General features: G+C 36.3%; 1 protein-coding gene across 1 annotated transcript; it reads right to left on the bottom strand.

Moving 5' to 3' along the window:
• Positions 1-3,790: 3,790 nt before the first annotated feature.
• TFB2M (transcription factor B2, mitochondrial) lies at positions 3,791-20,640 on the bottom strand. The gene is made up of 8 exons (XM_033099883.1): positions 20,198-20,640; positions 19,357-19,445; positions 16,873-17,026; positions 16,387-16,535; positions 13,442-13,531; positions 10,580-10,642; positions 7,985-8,145; positions 3,791-6,542 (listed from the first exon to the last, which is right to left on the bottom strand). The coding sequence occupies exons 1-8, from the start codon at positions 20,505-20,507 to the stop codon at positions 6,365-6,367; spliced, it is 1,194 nt and encodes a 397-aa protein (XP_032955774.1). The 5' UTR covers positions 20,508-20,640; the 3' UTR covers positions 3,791-6,364.
• Positions 20,641-20,689: the final 49 nt, after the last annotated feature.

The raw sequence follows: 20,689 nt of genomic DNA, 5'->3' as shown, positions 1-20,689 counted from the left end.
GCAGTGGATGAGAATTTCAAAGATGGATTTGAGGCCCAGTTCTGCCATGTGACCTTAGGTAATTTTTCCAAGCCTAAGGCCAAACTTTACAATGAAGGTAGTACCTTACAGAGTGATTAGAATAAGTCCTATTGAAAAATCTTTAAAGCACCATAGAAATGTAAGAAATCGATAGTTTTTAAACTTTTAAGTCTGTTAAGTATAGGATAACGCCTTCAGACAGCATTCTATCAGCACTATTAGTATAATCATCTCATACTAGTGCTTAGCATTAAGCATATTACATACAAGGCGCTCAAAAATTGTTTACTGAACAAAATAGCATGTCAAAAAGACCTCCAGAGAACCAGGGGCTAATTCTACAATAGAATACATATTCCCAATTACTAAAGAGGGTGAGAAGAGTTCGCAGAGTATATGCTGCACTCCATACTGAGATAGGATGATCCAGTCTTTCCTATTCTAGGATGTGGTTCCAGCTACCCAGACGCGATCCAGTTCCCTAATGCATGTCTTGTACCTTCTCCCCGGCCCAGAAAGCCAACTGCCCCAAATTTTGGAGGATGTGCCATTCTTTGAGTCTAACTTTCTCTTAGCCTATATATACATGCTTTTCATCTTCCACCAGTTGTAACTTGGAGGGCTGGTGTGCTATCTCCCATAATAAAGAAAAAAGCAATATTCCAGAAAATTAGAAAGGAAGAGCCCTACACCTCTGATTTTTCATCTGGTTGGATATTTCCATGGGAGACATCTTGTTTAAATCACCCTATTTTAGTCTGTGTTAGAGACAGAACCAATGTCGTCCTTTTCCAGCCTCTTTTGCAGTTAGGGTACAAGACCTGGGCTCTCCCCATCAGACCCACCCACTGCAGAGTTGTGGAGGCCTTGAGCTCTGGCAGTTCTGGTTGGTGGCAGCTACTTTGAAATGTACCAAAAAAAGACGTTTCTATGTGGATTTTTAGAAATAAATATAGTTAGCTCTTTGTATCTGCAGGTTTTGTGTTCATGGATTCAACCAACCACAGATAAAAATATTTTCAGACTCCAAACTGCAGATCAGAAATACTGTTTTCAATCTGCAGTTAGTTGAACCCACGGATGCAAAGGGCCAACTGTAGAGTCAAAAGAGTTATATTCAGATTTTTACTGAAGGGTGGGGAGGTGTCGGCACCCCTAGTCCCCGCATTCTTCAAAGGTCAACTGTGTAAGTGTGTGTGTGTGTGTGTGTGGGTTTCCACAGTTTTAAAAGGGGGTTCCCTAAAGTTGTATTAGCCTTAGGCCCACAAACATGGATCTGCTCCTACCAATGGAATAAACAATTGCATAATAATACAATATTCGTAATACCCTATCGTGAGAATCAGAAGGGTTAAGTTTTTTGCTTAATAAAAGAGATTCCTTTAACTATTGTAAAATGGGTGGTTTTGCTTTCCAGAATTCTTAAATGATAAATCACAAGCATCAGGTTCCAGATTTCCTATACAAAGACCACTCAGAAACTGTAAAAATGGCTTACTCTTATTATTTTTTGAAGTTACCTAGGAAGGACCACGTTATGGTTTAGATGTTTTACAGAAACAGAAGCCCAGAATCCCTAGGTTCTCAGTCCTGTCGTGTACTTAACAAAATTTCGTGAAAGCTTCTTTTGTATGCAAACAGTAAAAAAAAGTTTATTTTAAAGAGAACTGGAGGATGTTAAGATAGTTCATGATGTACTGAGTAGAGGGTTTCTGTACCATAAATAATAAGAAAATCCTGGGAAAGATCCTGAAACTGACCATCTTTCTCCAAGTCTTGGAGATTTGATGTTTCCAATGAAAATCCTTACTAACTGGCTTTACAATTAATTTTCACCAAAATCTAAATTGAATTTTAAAAACATACAAATTAGTGCTTTCTCATCCTAGTTGTTCAATCATTTTTACATTCTTGCTTTTAATGAGCAGATAAAAACCAAGAGCACAGAATGTTGTACCTTAATTCCCCATAAACTCTAATTGTAAGTTTAACACACTATTTTATTAGCAAGAGGTAAATTACTAGCTATAAATGTTTTAATACAGAATTACCCAGCAGTTTTAGTAATAAACCAAATGAACATTTAACCAAGAATTAATGGATTATTTTAAAAGTCTATTATTACAAGTTTTCTCAGGTAACTAGAATTCCTATTTCCAGCCTTAGAATGATACAAATAATATACCGTCAGGTTATGGAACTAAAACAATGCTTCCTTCTTTCTTCATGCAGAGGTCCAGGCTTGTGGCTTGGAGGTCACTTACCATAGTCATCCTTCAGGAATGTGCTAATTTTTAAGTTAAGACTCAAGAGGAGTCCCCGTAATAAAGTAGGAATGGGATGCTACTGATAAGTGCCATTAAGATAGTATTTATATTAGGACTCTTGGTTGAAAGTGATAGAATTCCATCCCAAACTAGTTTAAACAAAAAAGGAAATTGACTGATTTCAGGCATTTGTTTGGCTTTGGACATGTATACGGCTGCAGGTATGGCTGGAGCCAGGAGCTCAAAAGTTATCAGAATGATGTCTCCCTCATTCCAGATGTTAATTCTGCTTTCTCTATATTGCCTTCATTCTCCAGAAGATTTTCCTTATGTGACGGCAAAGGAGAAAACTGACCCCCTACAGGAGATACACTTTTGATAATATATTTTCAGATAATTATAGAATATCACAGATAAGGCCCCCGTTAAACCCTTTTCATTTTGCACTTGCAACACCAAGACCCAGATAAATAACCCGCTAAATGGCCTTTCACAGTATAGTGATGAGAGAACAAATGGTAATATTCCACAAAAACACCGAACTTTTTCTTTTACCCTTCTAATATAGAACATGACTGTGTAGTTCCAATCACCTCCTGAATTTACACTGACTACATTCTTATAAATTCTAGAGAAAAACATCTACAGTATTTTCTTATTGGAAAATTATCAATAGTCCAAACACACACACACACACACACACACACAACCCTTAAATACCATTGAGTCTCCTACTGCAAGAACTCAAGCTCTTAGTTGTCCTGGCCATCTTTAGTCACTGTGATCTTATCTAGAGCTAATTTTATGGGCAGCGACTTCACTCTTCTAGTGAAAACTTTTCTCCAGAGACACCTAGTCATGTCCTCCCATTTGAACATTCTGCTAAACTCATCAGCTTTGGGGGATTCCAACAGACTAAACGACCATCGTTGATCATCAGCCACTAGCAACAATAAAAGGTCCTTTGGCAAAATGTCTTTGTAAGTGCTTAATCCTGATTTGCTTGTACCTGACCTGATAGTATTTATATTAGGACTCTTGGTTGAAAGTGATAGAATTCCACCCCAAACTAGTTTAAACAAAAAAGGAAATTGCCTGGCTTCAGGCATTTGTTTGGCTTTGGACATGTATATGGCTGCAGGTATGGTTGGAGCCAGGGGCTCAAATGTTATCAGAATGATGTCTCCCTCATTCTAGATGTTAACTCTGCTTTCTCTATGATGACCGGACCTGTCATCACCAGGAATCAACGCCATCTCTGGTATCTTAATATCAGAATTTAAATGACAGAACTGGCTTTCTAACACATGCCTCATTATTTCAGCCATTTTCTTCCTGTCACTTTCATATCCCTTGACTCCTGTGTTAGTTTGGGTCTGCAGAGAAGCAGATGGTAAGACAAGATTAGACATGTAAAAGGTTTCTAGAGAAGGGAGCAGAAGGCGTCACATGCTTCAGGCTGTGACTGCAGGGCGACTGTGGAACGAGACAGAGAAGGAAGAGTGGGTCCCCACTCCTGGACCGCAGCAGAATTCCAAGAACAGTTCAGCCAGGCCACCAAGGAGTCTTTGAGCCACACCTACCCGCTCGAGTTGTGTCACCAGAGGGGCCTGCCTTCGTACTTCCACCCTGCTCAGGCACTGCCTGGGAACAGCGTGCAGGAAGTGCAGCCTTGGCATAAACAGTGATGGATTCAGGGGGGAAGAAGCTCGGGATATCAGTCAACTATGTTCTCCCCAAAAAGAGATGTGGCCATGCCCACCCTGCCTTTCAGAAGCATCATCCACCACAAAGATACTGAATATCAGACTAATTTATCACTCTACAAGTAATGGAAATCACTCACAAGCAAAGACCTAAAGGCTAATCTTAATACACGACTTTCATTCATCTAATCGCCCATATTCTCCATTGCTCCAGTCCTAAAATGGCACACCACTATAAATTTGGTTTCCATCCTTAGCTAGACCCTCTGTATTAGTTAATGTCCCTCTTTACCTCCCTTTCTGATCGCCCACAGCATTAATAATCTTTGTGTTTCTCAAGTCCCTGCTTCCATTTTGTCTGAAGTGACACTGCCTGCTATTTCTCAGAGCATATCCACTTGTAAGACATTCATTCATCTTTTGACCCCTACATGTATTTATATTAGAATCCATACTCCTTTTATCTGAGCTAAGAGCAAAATGTTCTTCTCTGCTGTTTCAACCCCATTCCCTTCCCTAAAAATCATCAGTTAATCTCTCTGAGCTATATTTAAAATGTTTCTCAGCTGACATTCTTGTAACCTAGTAACATGCTTAAATGTCTTATCTGTAAGAAGTTAAACTAAGAAACACAGGAACCCACCTCAAACCCTGCAGTCTCCTTATGCTTTCTTGCACAGCCAAGATTATCTATCACGAAAGAAATCGCACACAGCCATCGGGGTTCTGTCTCCACCACGTCTCTGAAACTGGCCTGATCTCCTAATTGCTACTACCTCTAAGGGACTGTCAGTTTTTAGTGAACTTGGCTGATCTCTCTTTTAGTGAGGCTTTGGACACTACTGACTCCTCTGGGTTTTTCCTGGTAACAACAAGGCTAATCTTAATTCCAAATTCTTGGGACCTTAATGCTACTGTGAGCAGCCACCTCCGCATATTAAGCTTCATTAATTATTTACATCTTTTACTGAATAGACAATTCTTTTTTAATTCTAGTTTTTTGAATGCAGAATGAAGAGGGCACAGAGGCCTCCGCTACCTGCATAGGAGGGAATGGGGGAAGATAATACATCATACTAACTTTTATAGCCAACATTCTGTCAGCTTCTCTGCTGAGCCCTTTCTTAACTCATTTATTCCTGACAATAACCCTTAGAGGTAGATGTCACCATTACCCATTCAGAAACCAAGGCCTTAGAATAGTTTATGGTGAAGTAGAGATTTTAGAAAGGTTAAGATACAATAATAAACACGATGGACTCCAGGTAAAAGAGAGTTGTTTCAGAAGCTCCAGAAACTCGGGCTGAAAGCCTAGGACTGGGAAAGAAACAGGAGGAGGAAAACTGAACGGCGTTATTATTAGGTGGATTGTGTCCCAGCAGGATAGGAATTACAAGAGAAACATGAGGATTCAGAGTTTCTAGCCAGACTGACGTACAAACCAATGTAGGGAAGTGGCGAAGAACTGGTTGGACTAAGCGTTATTAAGAACACGCCCTACAAAGTTACTGATAATATGCCTTAGGTATTAAGAAGTTTAACAGCAAACAAATCTATCGAGGAGATGAGATACGTCTCAGCTAAAATCCAGTAGCTTCTTCAATAATCTAAGAAAATATCCTTATTTTTAGGTTCATGTAAAGGTCTAATTTCAGAAAACTTTCTTGATGGAACAAAAATGGAAGAGACTTGAATAACAGACTGAATTATTCACTGAAAGTATATTGACCATAAATGACAGAATTTAAAGTAAGCAAGTGACGGTCAATTTTTTGTTTCATTAGATGGAGACCACCCCAAAAAAACCCACAAAATTTTATTATTTAAAATATTTTAATTTCTAAAACGGTTTAAACCATATTAAAATTTGAATAATTTCATTGCACAGAATACATTTCAACAAACTGACAAGTGAAACAAACCACTTATATCAGTTTACTTTCTAAACTTAAAAATGTACAAACGTTTGCCCCCTAGGAGGCTGCAAAAATGAACAGTGGAAGTGGAATATTTAAATTAATACACTGTATTTGGCCAAAAGGATTTTTAAAACTGAATTTCATCTGGTAATACCCTACAACAACCAGTATGTTGACAGTAGATAGGGATTTAAAACAAAACAAATCCAATCCGATAAAATCCACAATTAAATGAAGTTTTCATTTTCTTCAGTTGTGAATAAAATAGCGGCTGTTTTATCCAATGTACTCATGGTACAAACTTCAGAAGAAAAGGTCTAGTTCGTGCAAAATAAGAACATTACCTTTTGTTGGATGGATGTGAGCTTTTCAAGCTTCATTCTTTTTCATTTGTGTCATAATTTCCACATAAAATAAACGGCGCCAGCTACTGTCTTGGCAGTCCAGTTCCCTATATGACTATGTCTTCCATGAAGTCGTCATATAGCCATTTACAGGTGTAACCTTTGGAACACTCTATAGTTTCAAAAAGGCGTTTAAAGTCTCGAGGATACATATTTGTTATTTTTGTTTTTTCCTTTTTTCTTGTTTGCTTCAATATATCCATTGCATCAACTGGACTCAATGAACTGCAAAAGAAATACAAAGCAAATTTGTTTAATTCTTTTTCGTAACAGCTGTCAGTTAATACTGATAGAGATGGCTTCTAAGCCCAATTGAAAATGTCTAACTTATTATATATAATTATCTTATTTAGTTTAAGAGCTTGCATATAATATACAGCTTTAACTATAATTACTTCTACAGTTTTGTGGCTTACCTATAATGAAAAGAGCAGACTTAGACTTTAATATGTTCTAATCAATGTCTACACAAAATTTTAGTTTAACATTGCTCTTTAAAAATATTCTTCTGCCTACTTCTTTCTTCTTCTAACTCGCTTTGCAAAAATATTCTTAACTCCATTTAGGTTCATGCAAAAGTTTAATAAGTTCAAAATGCAGAAACTGCTGTCTGGCAGTTTTCAAAGAGGGAAAAATCTTGCACTTTATTTGTAACAATTACTGGTGAATAAATTATAAAACAGAAAACTGCCTTATATATTAGCCTAGCAAGAAACCATCAGCAAGTCTCTGACAATAACAAGTGAACAAGTGCAACAAAATATTTTGGTAGAAAATACTTCCAACACTGATTTTGAATGGAATCCTGGCCACAGGTGTAAACATGCTTTCAATTCACAGAGATTTCAAAGGGAATTTTTAACATTTTGTACCACAGTTTACCATATTTATCTCTTAATTTCCTATATTCTTGATATTTTCATTCCAAATAGCCACTACCACAATGGGACGAAATAAAAAATAGTGGATTTCTTTTATTAGTCTATTGTTACTTTTAACATTTATTTTTACATAAACATTGTCCAACCAACAGCTCATTCAGTTAATATATTTAATGATGATCAAATTAATTACAATCATTACTTTAATATTTTGCCCTTGTCTGACAACACTATGAATCACTGTGGACTGCTGAATACAAGGTGCGATGCAGAATTCACAGTACGAAGTAGGTAGTAACAGCTCTAAATCTTATAAAGCTTTACGTAAAAACAAAAAGTCTGGTCCAGGGCAGGAAAACTAGGGTGGTGTAATGATCCATCCCTACTTTGTTCAGGAAGAGAATGAACCAGTGAGGACAGGCAATGACAAGAGGTAGACAGTGGGTATGACACTACTTATGCTGACTTTTTCCAGTCTGGCCAATGGTAAGCAGCTCGTTCTTCAGGAAGGTTAATCATGGGCATGTACTCTGACAAAGATAAAACAACTGGTTTTATCAAAGGAAACAAAAAATTAAGCTCAGGATATTATGTGGAAAATATAATTATATTTGTGTCAGTGTGCAACAGCGAGAAGGAAGTATTTTGAAGAAATTGATGAGTGAAAACATGGTACCTCACTGTTAATTAAGATAGACAAGATAGAAAAAACTGACCTTTAACATGAAACTATAATTCTTATATTGAATTGCTACTTTTACACTTGCTTTTACTCTTCTTACTTACTGTAAGTGGTCTATTAGCTTGGCATTGCGCTTCATAAAACACTGCTTTAACATGTGAAAAAATACATCATAGTTAACAGGTGTTAAGTTTTCTGTAAATAAATTTCTACGGGGAGTCAGTCGAGTAAAACACAGTTTCTGTTGTATTTCTCCCAATGACTCCTGTGAAGAAGGGAAAATAAATGGTGTTAGTCCTAAGATATTTTCAGCTCACTTGCTCATTCAAGCTCCATGTTGGAAGCGGCATCACCACAGAGCCTGCACGTCCCTGTCTGTCCTGGGCAGCTGTGCCAAGAAGGCAGGCCCCTAACCGCTCTTTACCTGGGCCCTCTCAGGGGTATTTGCTGTGAGCCACCTGGAGGGAGGAGGTAATGTCTCTCTCTAGGACAAAAAGAAGGCTTGCTCAATGTCTGCTATCAAAGGAGTGGACCCTCCAGCTCTGTCTGTTCCTCAGCAGCACTGCAAACCCACTTCATGGGCTCCATCCACCTGAGCCACGTCATGTCACTCCCTGGGACGTGGAGACAAACGAGATCCTTTGTCTGATCCAGGAGGCAGTGTCTCTGACCACCACCCGTGAAAGAGTAACAGCTTATTAACTTGAAATCAGGGCAAAATGAAATCCCAAACACGACAGAGGCACAACAGCAGATCCCAAGGATGATAAAACAGACTTAAAATTTTTAACTGGATAATTTTTAAAAATATGGGGTTAGAAAGCTATGGTCCATTGCTTGCCTGTTTTTGTAGTGTGGAACTAAGAATGTTTTTCACATTTGTAAAGGACTGTTTAAAAAGGGAGAGAGCAAAAAACAAAGACTACATGATAGAGTGTATGCAGCCTGCAAAACATAAAATATTTACTATCTGGCCCTTTACAGAAAAAATTTGCCAACCTGCTCCAATATATAATGCTATACAGATTAAAACAGAAACTGTATATCACTTGATGTAAGGTTAAGATGTTATTTTTCCCCTAAAATTATTCCTCATAAAAGAGGGAGCCTTATGTTTCCTTAGGAAATCTCACATATTAGGTGGTAGTGATCCCTTGTTTACTTTATTTTTAAACATACATAAATAAAAATACTATTTGTGAAAGACATATTAGCCTGAAAAAAAATTATAATCAATTCTAGTTTCTAGTTTTGGATGGCTATAGCTTATGGAATTGGTAAAAAGGAAGACAATTAAATTAAAAAATAGTAATTATTCATTACAGAGAGGGATAACTCACAATTCAAAATATTATATGTTTGTTGTTAACAAGTCTTTTGAAGGTAACTTTGAAAAGCAACCTGGTAAATAGCTTTGGAGTTACAGATGCACATTTACTTGATAAAAGAGAAAGAAAAAAACTTTCCTGATGTTAAATGAGTGGTTATTTGTAACTTAGAAAAAGTTGCAATGACAACATAAAAACATGGCTTCAAAAAAGTGTGAATCTCAAACAACTTGGATGGAAATAAAGATGATATGTTCTAAAAAGCCGTTAAATATCTCAAAGTGTTTCTGTAGCAATTATGAACACACTGATACCATGTGAAAATACATGTGAAATATCTGAATAAAATTTTCTCATGAAACATTATATTTGGTTATTTCATCATCATCCCTAAGAGTTTATATATTTAAGTTGGCCAAAAAATATTTGTAGTGTTTGATCTTGTCATAGAGAAAAGGAGAAAGTGTCTTATATACAGAGTTGTTCATTTTGGGGACACTTGGTTAAGTTCCTAATGGTATCCAGCCAAAACGCGTTACTCCTATTCTAGTTTGTAAGGCTGTAAAATTATGCTTATGAAGAGTGAAAGAGAACTAAAGTCAAAATGATCACAATGATGACTGATTACTCTAAAATCAAGACATTTCTAAATTGATAATTTTCTTCTTTTTCCTTTAGTGGCAAAAGTGACCAAAAAAACAAATCAGTAAGCAAATGGGAACTTCAGATTAAGCTGATATGATGGGACTACGGTATCATGAGCATTTGATTCTAAAGTGGACCTTCTGAGCTCAGTTCAAAAACTAAGTTTTGAAACTTCAACCAGTTTATTACAACCTCTGCGAGTACCTTGATATAAACTAAATGGAAGGTCACTTTATAACATCATCACTTTGGTTCTTTAGAAAGAGAGGGATAAAAACAAAAATAAGAGCCCCACGCCCTGAGTAAGCAACAGATGCACCTGTTGGTGAATGCAACCATAGTAATATTACAAATTTCTGATTTATTAATAAGGTATAAAATTTTGTTTTTAGTTTACCAAATTAGTTGAATTTTCAAAATAATTACATTTTACAAATTTGAGATTTATCTTCATTTCAAAAGAAATAAAAATGGAAGTAAAATTCTATGTTTAAGCCTATTACTATGCTAGCATCTACTGTATAAATAGCTGAAAAACACAATTCTTTCCAAAATAATATGAATTTATTAATAGCAATAAGACATATTTAAAGAACATTTCTCGGTATTTTAAAATTTAAAAATTTAAATAAATAATGAATATCAACCAGATAATCCTAAAGAAAACAAAAGGATGTTCTACTTAGAGGAAAAGGGAAAGGTATAAAGGTATTCATTCATTCTTACCCTACACTTTGGCTTTTCCAGTTGCCCATTTTGCGTGTATAAGTCAAATGACGACCAAGGCTCCTTGAGGGAAGATAAACAGAAACATTTCTTTTAGTTCTCTTTGGTCAAAGTGCCCTGAAATTATTGCTGCCTTGGAACAGAATGAACCCAAGTTAATCCAATGAACTAATTGGATTAAAGAAAAACAAAATGTGATAAATTATACACATCTCTCCTCTCTTCTTGTTTTGTTGTTGTTGTTCTTGTTGTTGTTGTTGGATAAAGGACAGGAGAATCAAAGATCTATCCCAATACTGGTAACTACTACCTACTCAGATAAAACAAAGCTTCCCTTTTTCTAAAATATTTTTTTATTTTTCAATTACAGTTGACATACAATATTATATTAGTTTCAGGTGTATAGCATAGTGGTTAAACATGTATATAACTTACAAACTGATCACCTGGCACCATACATAGTTATTACAATATTACTGACTATATTTCCTAGGCAGTACCTTATATCCCCATGACTACTTTGTAACTACCGATTTGTACTTCTTAATCCCTTCCCCTCTTCCACCTATCCCCTAAACCCCCTCCCATCTGGCAAAATGTAAAAGAAAGTTACCTTTAATACTATTAACACAAACAGAATCTCAAGTTACAATGTTTAACAGCCAACATTTCCATAATAGAATCACAATCAGTTTAGGGGTTATCAGATCAATACTGAGGATATTTTTGCCCTATTTTAGTGGAAAAGACTATTAGTCAAACAGATTTGACTATGTTGGGACATGTAAGGACATACACAAAAAGACACCTGTGTCAATTTGTATCTAACTTTTGCAAGTACAATTTTATGTGAAGCAATTTTAAAAGATGACCCAACTGAAAAATATAAAAAAGTATACACACACACACATACACACACATTAAATTCCAAAATATGAGTGGTCAAAACAGTATCTGACACAGACTTAGAAGACTAAAACCTACAATATTGAACATAGGTTTGAATGGTCAAAAATTGTAATTTATTACTATAGTAGCAATTAAAGTGGCATGAGAAATGCAACTGTTGCCCATCTGTGAAATTCCTAGCAGTCCCAGGAAGTCACTAAGTGGGGGAAGGCAAAGCAGGCGGCGGCAGCAGCCTGCGGTGGGCCCTGCAGCTCCCCGCACGCGGGTCTGTTCAGAGCAGTGAGGGCACAGCAGTGAGGACAGAGGAGACCTCACTCCCGTCTACCCAAGTCACAGAAGAGGAGAGGCTAGAAGATCCTGGGAACTGAGTTCCACACTGACCTTCCAGAGGAAGATACAGAACAGACAAACGTTAAAAGTGTTGGATCCACAGAGACCTCTCCTTTCTGTAGGTTAAAAATGGCAAAACTCAACACAGGGCCTTTGAAAACAAATACTGTAGAACAAGAAAACAATCCTGAAAGCTGAAGTCCTCGGGGGGCCTCTATGAAACTAGCTGAAAGCCACGAGGACAGAAGAGGCTGAGATGAAAAGCCTACAGAATGAAAGGAGATCTGTAGAGTAAGAAAGGATTTTAGGAACACCGAGAACTATATACCAAGATGACAACATGCAGTGCAGGCAGAAAGCAGGGTCAGGGATGTGACGGTTGCGTGTGAAAAGATTTCTGAGAACACAGGACAACGATGAGAGCATGACAGATATGAAAGACAAGCATGAGACCCAACCTAAGAACCTCGTATGTGCTGGAGGAAAAAAAACATAATTGGAACCAAAGCTAAAATCAGATGAGATGATATTCTAACAATTAAATATACACATTACAGGGCTTAATGTGTTCCTGGACAAAAGCAATAAAAAGACTCCACGAAGACACATCACAAAATTTAAAAATTAAACCAATACATCCTTGGAAGAACAAGGGCTCATAAAATAGATAAATACATTCCCTATAAAAACTAGATACACACTGTAGCTACTAAAATTAAAAAAGAGAATGTGCCAATTATGATCTGAAGAAAATGGTATCTATCATTTTTTTCTTACACTCTGGCCTACTGCTATTAAACACAGCAGCCACTAATCACAAATGGCTATTGACACTTGAAATGTGTCCGGTCTGAATTGATACAGGTTGCAATATACACAGTGGATTTCAAAGGCATAGTACACAAAAACAGAATGTAAATTATGTAATAACTGGTTCTAAAATATTAATTATACACTGAAATGGCCGTATTTTCAATTGAGATAGTTAAATAAAACACTGAAATCAATTTCACCTGTTTCTTTTTTATTTTTTATAACGTGGCTACTAAAAATAATGTAAATTTGCCTATGTGGCTTGCATTGTATTTCTATCAGACAACTCTGATCTTGCCTAAGGAAATAAACTTAAAATGGGAAATGTTCTATAATGAAGTATTAAGTAGCCATTAAAAACTTAAGAAAAATGTTCAGTGACAAGGGAAGGCTTATAATTAACTATTAGCTATCAAGCGAAAAAAATAAGATACAAAAGAATATAGTCTTCACTATGTAAAGAAAAAAAAGCATTGTAAAAATAGGACTAAAAATCCGCCACAAATGTCAATAGTGACCTCTGGGTAGCAGAATTGTAGTGTTGATTTTTTTCATTTTTTTCATTCTTCTTTTCTTTCTTTAATATGTCATACACTTTTACAATGAGCACATGCCATTTTTATAATCAGAGAAAAACATAAATATTTGGGATAAGAACAACAGCACAAAGTTACCTGGCTCTATTATCTTCAACAGTTGGGAAAAACAATAAAATTAATTTTGAATTTTTCTCCATTTACTGGTCACAGAAAGGTAGCCTCTCTGAAAACAATCAAGTTCTCTGTTGAAATTTACAAGGGTTTTACTTACCATATGCAGAAGTTCAATCTCGCAAGCTACTTGCCAGAGCACACTTAATGCTTGGTACAGATGTGGATTCTGAGGATTTGCCATTAGCTTCTAGTAAAATAAAAATAGGTCTATGTTATACAAAACTATAATCAATCAAAATTGAATGATGGATCTTAATAGTAATATCTTAATATTATCTAGAAAGTAAAAAAATAAAATTAAATGAAAAATCTAACTGTAAACATTTCAAAGAAGAGAGGCGTTTTAAACTTTTATATTGAAATATATCATTATGTACATTTAAAATAGAACGTACTTAAGATTGATTTCCTTTAACCATATCTAACCTAAAAATCTCATTAAGAAAAAATGACACAAAAATGTATAATTGCTGTGGAGAATGACAGGTTAGAAATATTTACCAGGTGGGCTGTTAAATTTTGAGTTGAGGATTATTTAGGCTGACACTTGAAAGATAAGAGGTTTACCTCTTTAACTTTGTGAATGAGAGGGCAGTACGGACAGAAGAAACCATATGTGAAAAGATCTGTGGTAAAAGAAGCATTAGAACACTTTCCTAGTAGCAAGATGAAACTTGATAAAGCATTTCCTATTTGTCTTTCACGTATTTACGGTATGTACAGTCTCAGGGTTCTGAGCCCCCAGCTCTCCTCCTTCCCCAGATAGTCACTGTTTATTTACTATCTGGGTCTTAGTGACCAAATCATCCCTTCTTTTCTTGCCCCACTATCTAACCCATCACCCTATCATATACAAATAAGCTTCCTCTGTTGTATTGGAGTAAAAGATTAATACATGGGGCATTCTGGGCAGAAAAGAAACATTACACTCAGGGAAGTATCAGGGAGTTCAGGAGGCCCCTCCATATCAGGGAATTAAAAGTAGAGTCTGAAACTACAAAGGTTCCACACAAAAACTGTTAGAACAAAGGAATTCAGCAAAGTTGCAGAATACAAAAATCAACATACACAGAAATCAGTTCTATTTCTATAGACTATCAATGAAAATCTGCAAAGGAAATTAAGAAAACAATTCCATTTACAACAGCATCAAAAATAATAAAATATTAGGAATCAACTTAACCAAAGAAGTGAAAGACTTGTACACTGAAAACTATGAAACACTCCTGAAAGTAATTAAACACAAATAAATGAAAACATATACTATGTTCATGAATTGAAAGACTTAATATTGTTAAGATGTCAATATTGCCCAAGTGATCAACAAATTCAATGCAATCCCTATCAAAATCCAATTTTCTTTTTTTTTGGCAGAAATAAAAAAATTCACCCTAAAATTTGTTTGGAATCTTAAGAGATACCAAATAGCCTAAATAATCTTTAAAAAGAACAAAACTGGAGGACTCACAATTCCTGTTTTCAAAATTTACTGCAAAGTTACAGTAATCAAAATAGTACTGTGGTACTAGCATAAACACAAAGGTACAAAACAAAACAGAGAGCCCAAAAACAGACCCTCATGTATATGGTCAAGTGATTTTTTTGACAAAGGTGCCAATGGGGAAAGGACAGTCTTTCAACAAAGATATTGGGAAAACTGCATATCCTTACAAAAAAAATTAAGTTGGACCTTTACCTAACACCACATAAAAAAGTAATTCAAGATGGATCAGATGGATCAAGCACTTGAACATAAGAGCTGAAACTATAGAACTCCTAGAAGAAAACATAGGGGAGATATGACACCAGGCACAGGCAATAAAAAGACAAAGTGGACATCATCAAAATTAAAAACTCTGGGAATCAAAGAATACCATCAACAATGTAAAAAGCTGACCCATGAAAGGGGAGAAAATACTTGCAAATCACATACCTGAGAAGGGATTAACATCGAGAACATGTAAGAACTCCTAAAACTCAACAACAAAAGAACCACCAGATTAATTCCTCCAAAGAAGATACACAAATGCATCTTTTTATGTCTATAGCCACATAAAAAGATGCTCAACATCACTAATCATTAGGAAAATGAAATTCAAAACTACAGTGAGATATCACTTCACACCATGAGGATGGACATTATCAAAAAAACACAAAACAAGTGCTGGAGAACATGGAAATCTTACGGTGGTTCCTCAAAAAATTAAAAAATAGGATGACCACATGACCCACTAATTCCACTTTTGGGTATATACCCAACAGAATTGAAAGTAGGGACTCAAAGAGATATTTGCACACCCAAGTTCATAGCATTATTCACAACAGCCGAAAGGTGGAAGCAACTCAAGTGTCCACTGACAGATGAACGGATAAACAAAGGTAGTGTATATATACAATGGAATATTATTCAGCTTTAAAAAGGAATGAAATTCTGACACATGCTGCAACTTAGATGAATCCTAAAGACATTATGCTAAGTGAAATAAGCCAGAAACAAAGTGAAATATTGTATAATTCCATTTATAAGTACCTAGAATAGCCAAATTCATAGAGACAGAAAGTAGAACAATAGTTACCAGCGGCTCATGCGAGAGGAAAGTGGGGAGTCAGTGTTTAATGGGTACAGTTTCAGTATGGAATGATGAACAAGTTCTGAGAAGAGACAGGTGGTGGTAACAGTTGTACCACAAAGTAAAGGTAGTAACAGTTGTACCACAAAGTAAATCAATTCATGTCTGAAAAATAATGAAAGAACGAACAATCTGACCAAGAAAAAGCCCCCAGAAAAAGCCACTGAAGTGTATACTGAAAAATAGTTAAAATGGTAAACGTTATGTAATGGATAATATGCCACAATTAAAAAGAAAAAAAAAACTGAAAAACTTTGAAACGAAAGATTGCTCTACAGAAATTTAAAGACAATCTTAGCACTTTCAAATGTCATGAGCCCAAATTAAAATTGCATAGATTAGGACTACTCAGAGAAAAACTGAAGAACTCTTTCAAAACAAAATATTAATCAAGCACTTGTTAATAACCTACCTTGCATTCCTTTTCATTAATAAACAAATTTAATTCTACTCGTCCATATCTATATATAGAAGTACAGGAATATATGTCATGTAAAAGTTTCCAAAGTGTCTTTCTCTCATTTTTAGTTGGGAAGATTCCAACTACTTTTAAAGGGATACCTGTTAAAAATACAAGCAAAAAATATATTTGAATAAATTCTTGCCACTTTTTCCTGTGACCACATTTTATTGAGTCAAATGAAGTTAACGAACTATATTAATTTTATTTCAATTAAAACTAAGCCTCAGCATGTTTCCTTGATATGGAACTTGGTCTCGGCACAACTGCTCTAATTATTTGTGTTTAGGTGGAAGGAAAGCAATATTCAACTTAAGAGCATCTTCCCATAAATTATATAATATAAATTGTACACAAATCTATTCCACAAACCAGACACACTGCTACAGAAAACTGGCAAATTATAAAGTGTTTGCTTTAGTGAATGACCAAAATTACCTTTTGACCAAGGAAGTGCTTCTATTCCCAAATTCTGGAAAAGTACTTGTGAAGTCAGACTAGGAGGTTTTACTACTCCATGATTTCTAGGATCCAGTTTAAAGAAGTCACAGTGGACCACGTCTAGTTTTCCACCCAGATTTTTTCCTAGCGACTAAAGAGAGGTAAGATAACATGTTAAGAAATTTTAGTGTTATGCAGACTTTGTAGCAATTCAAACATTTACTTCACAAATGACTTCTTACAAAAACTGTTAGCACCTCAGTAAAGATGTAAACAAAACATTACTGATATACCCTAAAATTTAACAGAGTCAATACAAATCAATTAATGTCTGAAAAATAATGAAAAAACGAATAATCTGACCAAGAAAAAGCCCCCAGAACAAAAAAACCTTCAACAAATTTTTACTTATTCTTTTACTTTCTTTGTCATTGACATCCTCAGTTGTTCGAAAAGCTTCTTCACACTAATCTCGAATTCCTTAGCAATGCCTGCCTGGAGCCCTGGGCAAAGATTCTGAGGCCACATCTAGGCTCGGAAAAACCAAGGCTCACACAGGTCAAATAACTTATTTGGCCAAGGGTCTTAAAGGTGGTAAGCGCTAGGGCTGAGATTCAGCCTGATTTGAAAACATTGTTTGTTCCTTGCTGAAATAAGATGCAGTCTACCACAAAAGCTGATGTCTCTTCAACTGAACATATAACATTTAAGTATTTCTGCAACAATAGTTTCACAATTCCAATAGGGTATTTCATGATTTACTACCATAGAACACAATTTGTAAAGTGTGTCTCTCTAGTACATCCAGATGCAAACTGTTCCTGCTTGAAACACTATTCATGTGGAGTCCCAGGAATTGTATCAGGGAAAAGGGGGCAGGGGGGGCTCTAAAGTTAGATGAAAATCCAGAGTCAAGCATCACCCCTGAAAATCCTTGCAGTTTTTAGGAGCAAACTTGAGAGCTTTCAGGAGGCTAGAAGCACTGTCTGCCAAGAGCAACACTTTAAGACCCAAATTCAGGGCTGCAAAGGTTCTATTTAAATGGTTTCTTCTCTTTTATTCTGGCGAATACATGAATTCATACAAAACATAATTTGAATGGCTTTTCACTTCGTCATTAAGACAGTTTAGTAAGTGAATGAACATGTACTAAAGACTAAGCTCAAGTTAGTGCTAAAGGGAGGGGGGAATGGGGAGCTAGAAAAAAACTAAAACCTTAACTGGAACAAAAATTGGTCCTAATCAATGATGTTTAGATTTTGTGCTTACAATTATAGCTTCAGAAGCATTTTATGACTTATATTCCTGTAAGAAACATTGTGTGTCAAGAATTCTCTAGCCCCTAACCCTCCTTTTTTCATTGAATCAATTATTTTAAAATTAAACTGTTACCTTGATAGTATAGAAAAGCAACTATTGTGTTACAGGATAACAAACTGTAAACAGAAAGACATTGTAATGCCATCTTAATTATTTTGTGAACATATAGATTAATTTTCAAAAGTAGGCCTTTTTTAAAAAGATCAAGATAAAAGCTATCTTATTTTTAATTCCAAGTTGAAATTACAGATGGCGATGTTTACTAAATGACATTTCATGACCTTGAATCTCTGAACAATGTGTGCTCTTTTTCTCTTCATGATTCTGGGATTCCAGCAGATTTTTGCATCAATTAAATAACCTGGCTAAAACCTTGAATTCTTTTCAAAGCAGTCAGTTGTAGAAGACAATCTAATGCACATAGTTTTATTAATAAGAAAACAAACAGCTGAATTTCGTAGACTTTTCCACAATTTTCTGTTGCCATCCTGCACTTTTAGATAATACCCTTTTACATGGTTTCAGCAAGTTGGTATTATAGAGACGTGTAAGATTCCTGAACCGAATCTAGAGATTTATAAAGGAGGGGAAGAGGAAGAGGCTGTCAACAATATAAGGATTTTCCACGTCATGGTTATGTGAACGTGTCTGCTACATAGAAGCAGAATTCACTGAAAACTCCATTTGGATAATGCCTTCACTCCATGCCATTGTATCTGATCATACCAAACCTTTCTTGCCCCCAGAACCCTAAGTCCAAAGTTAATATAGGTCAATAACCTGATCTTATACTCCAATTAGCTTCTAAGCTCACAGAAAGCAAGGGCACAACATAGCCTACTAGAGACAAAGAAATAAGCCTAGAGATACCATCTATATACTTTGTTCAAAGTCACCCAACTAGTCTGTAGCAGAGCTAGAAGCAAAAAACAAATCTCAGAACTCCAATCTTTTAGTCATTCATCAAGTATTGATACTTACTATGCTCTAGCTGTTGGGGATGACAGATATTTAAGGCATGGCCCCTAAAAGTAATTCTACAAATTAAATTGTGTGCTTAATTTTACTTCACTAAACCCCTGCAGAGAGCTGACTCAACAATAAGATATTTTTAGAAACTAAAAATATCTAAAATATCTAGGTATATATCTAAAAATATACCTCCAAGTGTGGAATAAAAGTTCTGTCACTTTCAAGGGCAATCACTCTGGCACCTCTTTCAAGTAATGCTTGAGTCAGGATTCCAGGACCTAGTACAGTAACAGAACAAAAAGATTATTCACAAAAGAAACAACATAATTTATTTCAATATCAAAGAAATTAGATGTTTTACCTGTATTACCTAATTTTAATTCTTACAATATACCCAAAGTAGATATTACACTCCTTATTTACATAAAAGGAAACTGGGGGATTAGTTACAGTCACTTGACTCCAACTCCACAAATGGTAAATGGTTCTGCTTGGCATTGAATCCATCGTGTCCAAGACTGCAAAACCTGCACTCTGAATCACAATGCTTCACTACATCTCAAGAAAAAAAGCAAACAAAAAGGTTGCCTCTAGCCTACCATTTACTCGTGGATATCCGGATACTTTTACCACCAAAGATACTGTCTAATCTAAACAGAACTGACTCCTGATAGGAAAGGGTGCTTTAAAAAGTTATTTTTCGAAAAGTCTACAAATCTTGTGTTCTCAGCATCCCGCTAATGGTCTATAGGAGATGCACGGAAGGGTTAAGACAAAAAGTTCTTTTAGGGGTTGTGGGGGGAGAGTTGCAGCTCTCTTGGGGAGACGGTGAACTCTAAGAGCACGTTCTATCAAAATGTTGTGTAAAGTACAAACTACTATAGAAATATTTTGTGGTGTCGTGATTAACACTGACCGTAAAAGCTGCTTAAAGGAAGGGGTCATGTCTTATCCAGCAAACCACGAGTGGTCAGTAAGAGTTTGCAGAAGTGATGAACATCCAAGAAAATGCAGTCCCCGACGGACTCACCTGGATTGCATTCCAGGAATAGTTTGCAAGCGTCTTCTTTTCCCCACAGGATCCGCACCATGGTCTCAGCTAGTCTCGGATCGGTTATGTAATGCCTGGACTCTAGACGGCATTTGGACAGCCAAGAGGGCGATTCTCCGAAACCCTGACTGGGCAACAGCTGCGGGTGGAAGTCAGACAAACCACGGCTGTTCCTCGCTGGGACGTCCTTCCACCGCGCCGCTTGGTACCTTAAAACGCAAAAGCGACCTGCACCGGAAAAGGCTGACAGCGTCAGCCGCCAAGGAACCCCCGCCACTGGAACCCACATCCTCACCCTTGGGGTCTGTCCCAATGTTACTCAGAGTCATTACATCGTCAGCGAACTCCACACTGGGAACCCCACGTGCAACATAACCCCAGCACCCGACTAGGCCGGGCGGAAGTAAACACTACACACTGCGCATGCGAACAACTGCCCTTTGCTTGTCCCTCACTTCCGCTTCCGGCCCG

This window comes from Rhinolophus ferrumequinum, chromosome 27 (assembly GCF_004115265.2).
Source record: "Rhinolophus ferrumequinum isolate MPI-CBG mRhiFer1 chromosome 27, mRhiFer1_v1.p, whole genome shotgun sequence".
In the NCBI taxonomy this organism is placed as follows: domain Eukaryota; kingdom Metazoa; phylum Chordata; class Mammalia; order Chiroptera; family Rhinolophidae; genus Rhinolophus; species Rhinolophus ferrumequinum.
The sequence above is the reverse complement of the archived record's forward strand: the minus strand, read 5'-3'. Positions and strand labels throughout refer to the sequence as shown.